General features: G+C 41.6%; 1 protein-coding gene and 1 pseudogene across 2 annotated transcripts in view; one reads left to right on the top strand and one right to left on the bottom strand.

The window, feature by feature from the left end:
• Positions 1-12,019, top strand: part of SBSPON (somatomedin B and thrombospondin type 1 domain containing) — a gene marked incomplete at its 5' end in the record, with an annotated part of 28,739 nt that extends 16,720 nt beyond the window's left edge. The window contains 3 exons of the mRNA XM_082601458.1: positions 2,749-2,839; positions 4,388-4,564; positions 9,729-12,019. Of these exons, the coding sequence (XP_082457584.1) occupies positions 2,749-2,839; positions 4,388-4,564; positions 9,729-9,846 (386 nt within the window). The 3' untranslated portion in view covers positions 9,847-12,019. The remainder of the gene's footprint in view (positions 1-2,748; positions 2,840-4,387; positions 4,565-9,728) is intronic.
• LOC309791898 (heterogeneous nuclear ribonucleoprotein A1-like) lies at positions 7,598-9,308 on the bottom strand (annotated as a pseudogene). Its single transcript has 2 exons — positions 9,029-9,308; positions 7,598-8,787 (listed from the first exon to the last, which is right to left on the bottom strand). The product of its transcript is annotated as a heterogeneous nuclear ribonucleoprotein A1-like (transcript).
• Positions 12,020-13,227: the final 1,208 nt, after the last annotated feature.

Here is a 13,227-nt window from a genome sequence, read left to right on the forward strand (position 1 = left end):
TGCCAGAGGGAAGGACGCCCCTCTCAATAGAATGTGGCACCAAACCAAGCCTGGGCTGGAGGAGGCAGGAAACGGAGGAGACAAGGTCCAGGGTGACTGGCTTGCTTCTATGATGGGTCATAAGCACAAAGGCTTGACACTGGGCATGGCTAGTAAGTCTTAAAGAAGCTAGTGTCTATACTGGGGCTCCTGCTTGGTCATTTACTATTTATTTTCACTTCACTTAACCTTGAGTAGCCTCAGTCTTCTGTTGAGAAAACCTGCTCAGAACACCTCTTGACAAAGCTTTGGTGAAGATCCATAACATACGTCGTGAAAGCACTTTGTAAACGAGCAGGCAGGCTACACACGTACAAGGTGCCATGCTGCTCCAGGCGTTCATCTGCGCCCACCATGAGCCCTCCCCTACCTCCTGGACCACACTTCCCGCCCCTCCCCCATGCCTGAGGGAAATCCGAGGGTCAGGGCTACCATCTCCCTCTCTCCTCTCTCAAATCTCACTTCACATTAAGGTCAGTGATCAGGCACAGAAAGGGAAAACCCAGCCGAATTTTAGCAATTCATCGGTAATATGCTGCAATATTGAAACTTAAAAGAGTGAAACTTTGTCATCTGCATTGCAATAGAGGCAGCCTGCCGCATTTAGACATGAGCCTTGAATACGTTTCTTAACCTCTCTGGACCAGAGTTTCCTCATCTGTGAAATGGGGAAATAATAGGGTCTATCTCAGATCGGGGTTATGAGAATTAAATGAGTTAACACATGAAAAACACTTAGCATTATGCCTGGAAACTTAGAAGTGCATCACTGTTAGCTTTTATTTTTATTATCTTAGAACTTCTTCAGATTTTGTATCAGAAACTATAGTCATACACTTGCCCTCTACTTCCTAACCAAGTTTTCCACCCAGCCCCCAAGCTACACATTAAGTGCATTGCCTTTGAACTTTTGTAATAATACCTGCAGTAGAAATTAGGAGCTCAGATAAATGTTCTGCGCTAAAGAAACACATCCTGAAACTGTTATAGTTTGACTGATATAATGTTACGTGGATGTCGCAGTAAACGCATTCTTCACTTAGTGAATAAGCCTATAAATGCGTCAGAAGAACAGAAATGAAAACAATACATGAGAAAATGAAAAGCCTTTCACTGTTTGTGTTTCTGATAATTAGGTCTAAGAGAAGCAGAGAAGGATCCTAACGTACATGCATTCACTTGTCCTTTTTGATTCCGTCCGCGGATTTTGGAAGTTCAAAAGCTACAGTCACATTTAGAAAGAATGACATGTTCTCTTTGGAAAACAAACATGTTAGCACAGCGAGGAAGAGCCACTCGGCTGGGAGTCTACAGTTTACACTAGATGTGGGTAGCGTTCCGACTCCAGAGATTAGGTGCTCAGACACACGGGACAAAAGCGGTGCCTGCGACACTTAGGATCAAGTGGCTACGCTTGTCTTATATTCCCATACCGTAGAAAACTGACTCCTCATTCAGAAAATCTAAAGAAGAATTAAGGCTGCCATCTTGTGGCAGGAAGGAGCTTAGCAAGATGAACATGCAGGCTTGAAGCCTCTCTTTTGCTGCTGGTACCCGCACGCCATTGTACCCTTGTTGATGATGGGCATCGCAGAAGTCAACCTGAGCTGGTATCTCCCCTTCCTGGGATGGTCCAGTTTCTGAAAGGAGAGCTAAGAAGGCTGTTTGAGCCATCTCAGCTGCAAGGCTCAGTACAGGAACAGAAGACCTCAGGGAAGTAGGACCCGTGAACCTTGGTGGCAATTTCATTCATTCATTCATTCATTCATTCCTTCATCGACCCATTCATTCCTCGCACACATATTTATTGAGCATGTAAATGTGTGAGGGCTCCCGTGACGAACAAGGCAAAACCCTGCCTTTCTTGAATTGACAGCAGGGTGGAATCAAGAGGTTATCTCCAGGTGCTACACAGAGCAACAGATGTCCCCCCAGACTTAGAGATGAAATAGGAGGTAGACAAACAAAATAAGAGAGCAGAGGTGGGAGGGAAGGATTTCTGGCTGTTTTCTTTTCTCCCACCCAGAGTGTCAGAGGTGGGAGTGGGGAGAGGGGAAAGGAGAGATGCTTTAGGACCTTTCTTCTCTGAGTTTGGTGTGGAGAGAGTGCTCTGCTGGCCGGCACCTGGTGGTCACACCCTGGGTTCTATGGTTGATGGTGAAACTTCCAGGCTGTGGTTATCAGAACACCTGGGAACACTGACCCTTTCCTCCTTTTGTTTTTTCCCTTTCTCATTTCCTCTCTGGTTGTCTTTTTTTTTTTTTTCTCCTTTTACCCCCTTTTCTCTCTCCTTTTCCTTTATTCTTTCTCTTTCCCTTTTCTTCTCTGTGTCTCTTCTTTCCATTAAAAAAAATCCTCTCCCTTTCTCTAGTACCTTACTTTTTTCCTTGGTTCCCCCGACCCTGCCTATCTTTTTGTGATTCCCTCTGGGCTGTGCTTCCTGGCCCCTCTCCTGCCTTTCCACGCGGTGTTATCACTGCAGACAAGCGTGCTTATCAAAAGCCTGCTGTTTCCTTCCCTACCCAACTACACTGCACAAAGCTTTATGGAATTCATTTCTGGGGACTCTGATTTCACCTCCTTGCACTCCTTGATGGTGTCCCATAGATTTAGGGATGGAAGGCTTTAGATGGGTTTGAAACCAAGTTTGGGAAATGTCGCTCTGGGTACTTCAGGCTTCACGTGTTCAAGGTCATTCTCCTTTTCCAGTCCCTGCCTTTATAACCACCTCTGCGTTCAACAAGGAGCGAACAAGACAAGTGGCCTCCCCACAGTGGTCCACAGACACAGAGGACGCTGGGTAACTTGCTGTTTTTTTTTTTACTTATGTTTTTCTGGTTGGTCGGTCAAGTCAGCCCACAAAGGTAACTTGCTACATGGGTTTTCTTCTGTTATTTGTTCATTGACAAATGTGACTCTTTATCACAGAACTGAGAAGTACTTGTCCCTCCCCTGTTTTATGTTTAAAAAAGATTTTTTTCTGGGGTCTGATCCCTAAGAAGAAACATGCTGTATAAAAATGAGATGATACTATTTTGTCAGTCCCACTAAGGATGCTCATCTTACAGTCCTTAGGGGACTGTGGACTCCAGCACCGCCTCCATCTGGTGAATTTGAACGTGGCCTCCACCTGAGCTCTGAGGACTTTATCAAGACCTAATGGCTCAGGCTGGGAGGAACCTCTGACCTCATTAGAAATCCACCCTTCTGCGGTCAGAATAGAGATGCCAGACACACTGCATGTTCTAACCCCCACACTACCTCTCACTGCTCCTTAGTTTTTCCTTCTTGTAAAATGAGAATATTAATTCCTACCCCGTGGGTTGCTATGAGAATTTAATGAGAAAATATCATTGAAAAGATGTCAGGGTTAAGCTGTCTGAAATTGACTGAAGCTACATCAATAGAATTTCCTACCTTAATACCTTAAGGTATCTAATAAATAATACTTACCGTCATTAAAGATCTTCTTTGAAGCAGATTCTCCAGACACTTTCCATCTAACTTTTTACAGCTCATAATTGTATGGATTTAAAAAAAAAACTAGCCCATTTTAGCATAGTTAGGACCTAAAATGTCACATTGCTTTGTTTCCCTGAAGAATTGCAAAACTGTGTTGCTTTTAAGTACAAGACTCTAAAATATTCATCCATGTCTGGATGCGCCCCCAGAGCCTTCAGAGTCTAGTCACATAATAGAGTGTTTCCCGCAGCTCAGTATAAGGTGACACTAGTCTGTTACAGGAAAACATGTCTCAGCTTCCCATGTCCTTTTATCTGTGATGCCCAGTGTAACTTTGATGCTTGACTTCAAGTCAAAACTCATCTCATTAGCCCAGATCATGCAGGTGAGCCAGGTGGAGAGAACAGGGAAGGCCCCAGGAATGTTTGTGGGGCAGAAAAACACAAGTGCTGGCCTGGAAATCCAGGACTAGCCCTCCTGGGGCTCACATGTTCTCAGGCTCAAGCAAGGTCTTGTTCACTTTCTGTAATTCATTAAAATCTCAGCAAAGTTATCAAGGGCAATTTTCCTACTGAAATGTGCTTTTAGACACAATTTCGTGGTCAGACTAGACAGAATACGAAACAAGTTTCTGCAAATTCGTGTTGACCAGATAATTCAACCATGGGCTGAAAAACAGCAAAAACGTTCAGTTGTCAGTCAGACATCATAGTTCAGCGAATCAGAAACTTGACAAGGCATTCTGTGACCTGTGACCATGCAACGCCCTACCTTCTCCAGGCTGTGCCATGTCCTCGGGGGGGTTCCAGGCTTCCTAAGCCTTTCTCCAGCGTTAGGCCATTTCTAATTAACAGCAAGTGAGACTGCTCCTTTTTTTTTGCTCTAGATACTGTATGGAGTTCAAGACAGAGTCATTGACTCACCACTGCGCCATGGAAAACCGGCCCCTGACCCGATGGATGCAGTATCTCCGAGAGGGCTACACGGTGTGTGTGGATTGTCAGCCTCCAGCTATGAACTCTGCGAGCCTTCGATGTTCTGGAGACGGCCTGGACTCTGATGGGTAAGGGAGGGAAACTGGTTGGAGGATTTTTCTTGGTGCTCATTTGGGGAGGTCTGTCCTCTCCATGTTCTGAACAGCAGACCAGGATGTAGCAGATCAAGGCATGATTTGGGGAATCAAAACAGTGAGGAGAACATTCCATCTGGCAATTCCAGAGTCCAGGACCCAGTTCATACTCTGGGACTTAGAGGCTCTGTATCAGAGATGCGTGAGTGAATTTGGATATTGGGGTTCAGGCCAAGCTCACAAGTGACTACCGAAGACCTGCACAGTAGCAGCCGTAGACACTATGTAAACTGATGAGCTTGTCTTTGCTCTAATAATACTGTATCAATGGACACTAAAATTTCAATTTTATATAATTTTCATGTATCATGAAATATCCTTTTGATTTTCTTTCACTCTTTAAAAACATAAAAATCATTCTTCTCTATTACTATTTTTTTCATTGAGGTATAGTTGATTTACAATATTATATTAGTTTCAGGTATACAACATAGTGATTCAAAATTTTTACAGATTATACTCCATTTATAGTTATTATAAAATATTGACTATATTCCCTGTGCTGAACAATATATCCCTGTGGCTTATTTATTTATTTTGCACACAGTAGTTTGTACCTCTTAATCCCCTCCCCCTAGTTGCCCCTCCCCCCATCCCTCTCCCCACCTGGTAACCACTAGTTTGTTCTCTATATCTGTGAGTCTGTTTCTTTTTTGTTATATTCACTAGTTTGTTGTATTTTCTTAGGTTCCACATATAAGTGATAACATACAGTATTTGTCTTCTTAGGTTCCACATATAAGTGATAACATACAGTATTTGTCTTTCTCTGTCTGACTTACCTCACTAAGCATAATACCCTCCAGGTCCACCCACGTTATTGTAAATGGCAGAATTTCATTCTTTCTATGTCTGAGTAGTAGTATATATACCACATATCCATTTCAACCATTGATAAACACTTAGGTTGCTTCCCTGTCTTGGCTATTGTACATAATGCTGCTATGAACATTGGGGTGCGTGTATCTTTTCAAATTAGTGTTTTCGTTTTGTTTGGATATATACCCAGGGGTGGAATGGCTGGATCATAAGTAAACATCATTCTTAACTCATAGACTACACAAGGGGGTGGGCTGGATTTGGCCCATGGGTCACAGTCTGCTGAACCCTGCCCAGGTGATTCATACCCACAGCAAAATTTCAGAATCACTGCTCAGTGGGGTAGTCATAAAATCATGACCGAGATAGTGGCCATGTGCCCAGCTCTGCAGGGTCAGAAACGCTTTTGATGTTCGGAGCCCCCAGTTCCCAGTGTGGGGGGCAGGGGGTTCTCCTCGCACAACACGAAGCAATTCGTGGGACACCAGCTGGGCATCCAACAGTTTAGCTCAGTTCTGACACTATCTACCTGGAGATGGCAACAGATTCCACAAGGTGAAGGGCTCAGTCCTACAAGACCGTTCCCCTCCGCACCCCCCTTCAAATCCCATTCTCAAGCTCAGGCTGTTACCTGTGCTTCTGACCAACTGGCTATAAATCAGAGATTCCCATGACCTCCTCTTCAGGTCTGATTAATTTGCTAGAGCGGCTCACAGAACTCAGAGATACATTTACTTACTAAATGACCAGTTTACTGTAAAAGGATATAACTCAGGAACAGCCAGATGGGAGAGATGCACAGGGTGTGGGAAGGGGTGTCATTCTCGCCACATCTCCATGTGCTCACCAGCCTAGAAGCCCTCTGAACCCTGTCCTTTTGGCTTTTACGGGGGCCTCATTATGTAGAGGTTTGCAGGAGAGGAGAGCCAGAGAAGTGACAGAGAAGCTCCAGGCTCCAACAGATTTGTGAACTCAGCCAAGCACAGTGGTGGCAGGGCCAATTGATTAAATCATTGGCTATTGATTGATTCAACCTCCAGCCCCTCTCTCCTCCCTAGAGATTGGGGATGGGAAGTGGGACTGAAAGTTCCAACCCTCTAACCACCTGGTTAGTTCTCCTGGCAACCAACTCTCAACTTCAGGTGCTTCCAAAAATCACCTCATAAACAAGACATTTGCATCACTCTCAACATTTAGGAAATTCCAACGGCTTTAGGAGCTGTCAGCCAGGAACGGTGGACAAAGACCAAATGTACATGAAAAATATATTTTGGTCATTTGAATGACCAAATATATATTTCTTGTAAATCATCATATCACAGAAATCTACAGAAATCTATAGATTGTCCAAAAGAATTGACCCTTGAAAACATTTTACCACCCTAAAAATCCATGCCAGTCCTGTACTTATCTACTAGTTAAATCCGATAACACTATTCATAACCAAAAGAAGGGTAGAATTTGTGATGGGCATGGGTTATGGTTTTAAATATGTCAGACAGAACTGCGAAAAATACAGATTTGAAAGAAAAATATGGACCTTCCCAGTTAATCATTATTCCCATAGTATATTTTAATATTTAATAACTTGAATTTATGTTTATTTGTCTCCTGTGCCCAACAGCCTCTGTACTGAGTAGACATACGAACAGTAAAGTGGGTAAGGAATTCACATGAAATAGAAACTTAATATTTAGACTTAATATTTCCCTGACTACTTCATCCATATTTTAACTTTAAATGAATATTATAATTTAATTTGTATCTGTAAAGCACCTTCAACCCAGGCTGAAATTCCAGTGACTTTAAAAATAATAATTTCAATAGTATGGCTTTTTTCTTTTCACTGCTCCCATTTTTCATTATGGAATCAAAGAGCTGGAAAGGATTTCAAGGGAGAGTTTGGTTCAGACCCCTCTAATTTATTTTTTTAAGAGGGTATTAAATCGTTTATTGATTACACATGATAATGCATGATACACTAGCTACATTCCCATCTATAACTTTATCTGGTACCATAATTCAATTTAGATATATTGCATAGGATGTGCCAACAATCATATTAATAACCAAAAAACTCCATGACTTGGCTTGGGTGACCCTTTTCACGGTGAACTCCAGGTCACAACACAGTAACTGTCAGTTCAACTACACCAAGGTCTCGGAAGACAATAGCTTCTCCACCAAAGGAGGTTGCAAATAAATTTTGAACGGAACCTGGCATCACCCTGAAGGCATTCTAACTTCGCACTGTTGGGGTAGTGTACCAAAATGGCTTCAGAGTAGATTAACTTTACACAGCACATTTTAAAAAAAGACACATTTATTCAAGCATCGTGATTAGACTATTACATTTAGCAATCAACAGCATGAGTGCAAAAAAGAAAAAAAAAACTACATTAAAACTCTTTGTTGGTATGCTTTACACTTTCTACAGAACAGAAACTAAAATAACCTGTTATACAATTAGTCACAAATACAGTCCTTGAGTTTTTTTGCCCATACACATGAGTATTGTCAAAACATGTCTTCTCTGTAGCAGCTAGGCCCTGCCACCACTGTGCTTGGCTGAGTTCACAATCTGTTGGAGCCTGGAGCTTTCCTGTCACTTCTCTGGTTCTCCTCTCCTGCAAAGCTCTGTTTCCTGGCAGTCATCAAAACCTCCTGCCACTGCCATAGCTCCTGCTGCTGCTGCTGGAACCGCCATAGCCACCTTGGTTTCACGGTTCGGCAAAGTATTGGCCTCCACCACCATAGGGGAGAACTTGTGCCTCCAAAGTTTCCTCCTTTCATGGGTCCAAAATTTGAAGACTGATTGTTGTAACTGCCAAAATCATTGTAGCTTCCACCACCTCCAAAATGGCTTCCATCGTTACCAAACCCATTATAGCCATTTCCACTGCCACCATATCCCCCGCCACCGCGGCTGCCACCAAAGGCACCTGGGCCACTGATGTTTCCTCCATGACCAAAGCTGTCATTCCCACCAAAACCCCCTCCAAGACCACCACCAAAGTTTCCAGAACCACTTCTACCTCTTTGGCTGGATGAGGCGCTAGCCATCTCTCGCTTAGATAGGGCTTTCCTTTCTTCACAGTTGTGGCCATTCACAGTGTGGTATTTCTGAATGACAGTCTTGTCTACGGAGTCATGGTCATCAAAGGTTATGAAAGCAAAGCCTCTCTTTTTGCCACTGCCTCTGTCAGTTGTGATTTCAATCACTTCAATTTTCCCATACTGTTCAAAACAATCTCTTAGGTGATGTTCTTCAGTGTCTTCCTTAATGCCACCAACAAAAATCTTTCTCACAGTGAAGTGGGCACCAGGTCTTTGAGAATCTTCTTTTTTTTCTAATTTTTTTTTTTTTTTTTTTTTTTTTTTGTAGTATGTGGTCCTCTCACTGTTGTGGCCTCTCCCGTTGCGGAGCACAGGCTCCGGACGCGCAGGCTCAGCGGCCATGGCTCACGGGCCCAGCCGCTCTGCGGCATGTGGGATCTTCCCGGACCGGGGCACGAACCCGTGTCCCCTGCATCGGCAGGCGGACTCTCAACTACTGCGCCACCAGGGAAGCCCGAGAATTTTCTCTTGAGACGGCCCTCTTTGGTTCCACCACTTTGCCATCCACCTCGTGTGGCCTTGCCTTCATGGCTGCACCCACCTCCTTCACAGTGGCATACGTGACAACCCCAAAGCCTCTGGAGCACCTGGTGTTTGGATCCCTCACTACCACACAACCTGTGAGCGCTCCCCATTGCTCACAATGGCTCCTCAGACACTCATAGGTTATTTCAAAGCTCAAACCTCCAATGAAGAGCTTCCGCAGCTGTTCGGGCTCTTTGGGTGACTCTGATACAGACATGACAGCAATGGGAGGGGCAGATGTCAACGATGCTTACTCGACGGCGTCCACAGGCAGAAAGACCAGACCCCTCTAACTTAAATGTACACAAAGCAGAAAGCCATTTCCCCTTACGTAGCGCTTCATATACTCAGAGCAAGTGAGAGACGCGAATGCAGTAACCTCAAACTACAATCTCAACAGGGGGTGTTCTCAGATAGGGATTAATTGGTAACTTGTTGTGACAGAGCCTGAAGAAGGGAAACTCAGTTTTGTGATCATTTTTCTTTAAATTTCAATTTGTAATACACTTCAAAACTCAAGGTGTGATCATTTTCTAAAAAACCCCAAAAAACAACAAACCTCAATTTATAATTCTGTAAATTAAAATTTTCTTTGGTATGCTTTAGCATAACTCACATTTTCAAAATATCATTTCAGAAATCAGACCCTCCATTGGCAAGCAATTGGCAATCCTCGATGTCAAGGAACTTGGAAAAAAGTTCGGCGAGTAGAACAGTGTTCCTGTCCAGCTGTTCACAGTTTTATTTTTATATAGATCGTGATATAAGTATTTCAAAATGTGTTTGTAAACACGCTAAATACTAGCAAGTCATGTTCAGCGCTTCATAATTCTTTAAAAACTCTCTGGCCAACCACACTCTGAAGTAGAGAAAGGAAATTGGGGGGTCGGTTCTCAAGAAACACAGTGCCTTTATTTTCATTTTTACTAAGTTGAGGACCCACCCTAAAGTCTCCTGTGGTTTTCTGTCCTCAGTCTGTTGCCTGGAGTCTCCTCATTCAATAGGTGGCCCATTGGACACAGTGTTCATCTGTTTGCGCTAAACTTACTACATTTTAATGGTCCATGTATTGGTAAGTTGTCATTTAAGGGTATCCACGATTTGAATCTTGCATTCTTTCTTTCTATTCTGTAATCTCTTAAAAACTTCTTTCTTTAAAAAATGTCTACAGATATATGTACACTTACACATACATTTCCCATGTATTATTCCATAAATTCTGAAATAATAAGTTCAAGCAAATTGTCACAAATAATTTTCCACAGGACAAGTTGTCTGAGATTTAGTAAGCATTTTGTTATGCGAAACCAACAGTTCTGCTAAAAATACTTCCTTTTTCGTTTTTTTTTTTTTTTTTGGCTGTGCTGCTCAGCATGCGGGATCTTGGTTCCCCGACCACGGATAGAACCCGTGTCCCCTGCAGTGGAAGCACAGAGTCCTAACCACTGGACTGCCAGGGAATTCCCTAAAAATACCTTTTTTTTGAAACAGAAGAAATTTTCTTTGGTTAATTGAAAAGCATCAATCAAATATTCGTTCTAGGTCAGCACAAGTGCCTTTAAATGTTATAATTTCCATGAAGTGAAATTTTGGCACCAAAGAATGAAACAATTGCTTTAATTATGGACATTCTACCATCATTAATATCCAAAATTATTTCCAAGGCTTAAAGCCGGAAGTTGACTAAAATAATTTTGGAGTCCAACTTCAATTTTAATTGAAGTAAACTTACTACTTTTTTTTTTTTCCCTACAGCACATATTTTCTTTTGTTTGGAGTAGAAGGCAGAGGTATAGATTATGGAAGGCATAGATTTATTACGAATGCTATGATCCCCGCCCCCCTATGCCCCTCCCCACCATACACACACAGAGAAGTATTAGTCTCCTTATTTTATGATTGGAAAATCAATGGACCAGAGACAAAGTGCCTTGTTGCAGGATCTGGGCTGCAGTCAGAGCCAAATCTCAGCTTCTCATCCAGAACTCAGCTTTGATGGAAAGCCTGTCATTGCCAAAGACTGTGCTGTAAAAGCGAAGCCCTTTTCATTTCTGAAACAAATTTTAAATTCAGGATATGTTCTTCGGAGAATTGAATCTCGAGATTTAAACTACAGGCAAAGTTCGGAGGTATTTGGGTTCAGTTCCAGACCACCAAAATAAAACAAGTAACAAGAAAGTTTTGGTTTCCCAGTGCATATGAAAGTTATGTTTACACTATACTGAAGTCTGTTAAGTGCGCAATAGCATTATTTCTTAAAAAACAATGTATATACCTTAATTGAAAAATACTTTATTGCCAAAAAAAGCTAACCATCATCTGAGCCTTTAGTGAGTAGTAACATCAAAGATCACAGATCACCTTAACAAATAGAATAATAATGACAAAATTGAAATATTGTGAGAATTACCAAAACGTGACACAGACATACAAAGTGAGCAAATGCCATTGGAAAAATGGCACTGTAGACTTACTCGATGCAGGGTTGCCACGAACCTTCAATTTGTTAAAAAAAAAATGCAATATCTGAGAAGCACAATAAAACAAGGTATGCCTGTATATGAAATTCTTTTGGTTTCCTTTGTCTAAAATATTATTTACTAACAAATGATTTACTAAAATACATATTTCTTGGTACTTATCATGTAATGACATAATGACAAAAGCAAGTTTAACAGGGATGGAAAAGTCCCCAATATTTAATGCTGAGAGTAGCAGTATTTCTGACTATATGTTCATTTAACTGTCAGAATTGTTTTTGTGGTAAATTAAATTCTTCAGAGATTAATAATTAAAATTTTGGTCTCATCAGGGTTGGGAACTTCAACTATAAGTTCATTATTAACATTTTAAGACCATTTCTAAGATCTGTAAAGCAAAACTTTTGAAGGCATACTTGGGTAATTTTCAATGTTACTTAAAATTTTATACCAGTAAATAAACTTTCTGTTCATTTTTAAAAGCTCTTTCTTTATTTGACTAGAAAATACCTAAATCTTCTGGACTGGTCAGAGAATAAAAAAAAATTTCACCAAAACCAAAACAAAACACTTCAGAATTGATAGGCATAGTTATGATGATTAACAGTAATAAAGCTATGATGTATTTATGGTTCCAACATGTGTTATAATAGTTAGCATATTTGAGTTGTATAAAATCAATTTTTCAAATTACATATTTAGCTTTCAGTACATGGCCATTAATTACTTTCATATTAAAGCATATTTTTATTTCTATTCTTGAGAAGAATTTCATGGGCTAGAAGACATAGTATTAAATAATGGTCTTGAAAAGCTTGTTATTAGTTCTAGCAAAGGAAACAGTACAGAACTGAAACATGTAGTCCAAGTGATTAATGAAGAACCAAAAGTTCTATTTTCAGAGATAAAGATCAAAGAATTTAAGACTGCTTTGATATTCCTTTTAAACAAGTATCTTAGAGTTGGGGTCCTTTCCACGGACACTCTACAATGATTTACGGGCCCTAGCATTACTTAATAGGCTGCTTTTCAAAAGTGCACAAGAAAAGTAATTTGAACAAAAATAAATATAACCACTCAGGAAAGAAGGGGAAAGGAATTAGAGATGGTGATCACTTAGAAAAGTAGAAAAAGAAAAAAAGAAGGGAAAAGAAAAGAGTAGAAAAAGGAACAAGGTGAACTATAATCTCACTATTCTTTTTTTAGGGCCTTTCTTGCAATGTTTTTATTCAAGAATGTTGCAATTAGGCATTAAAAAGCCATAGTAATAATTTAAGTTGTTTAGTTCTGGGCTTCCCTGGTGGTGCAGTGGTTGAGAGTCCGCCTGCCGATGCAGGGGACGCGGGTTCGTGCCCTGGTCCGGGAAGATCCCACATGCCGCGGAGCGGCTGGGCCCGTGAGCCATGGCCGCTGAGCCTGCGCGTCCGGAGCCTGTGCTCCGTGGCGGGAGAGGCCGCAACAGTGAGAGGCCCGCGTGCCGAAGGAAAAAAAAAAAAAAAATGGAATGGTTGACAGTGGTATAAGAAACAGTTAGAGCCTTAGATGGCTCTGCAGCCAGGCAATAACTCTCTGCAGGGGACTCCAGATTGGAAACACCAGCAACAACTGAGAACGGAGACTAAGTATCTATTCTGAATGGTGACCGCCCCCTCCCCA

The sequence above is a fragment of the Mesoplodon mirus genome (assembly GCF_964341445.2).
Source record: "Mesoplodon mirus genome assembly, chromosome: 16".
Lineage (NCBI taxonomy): Eukaryota > Metazoa > Chordata > Mammalia > Artiodactyla > Ziphiidae > Mesoplodon > Mesoplodon mirus.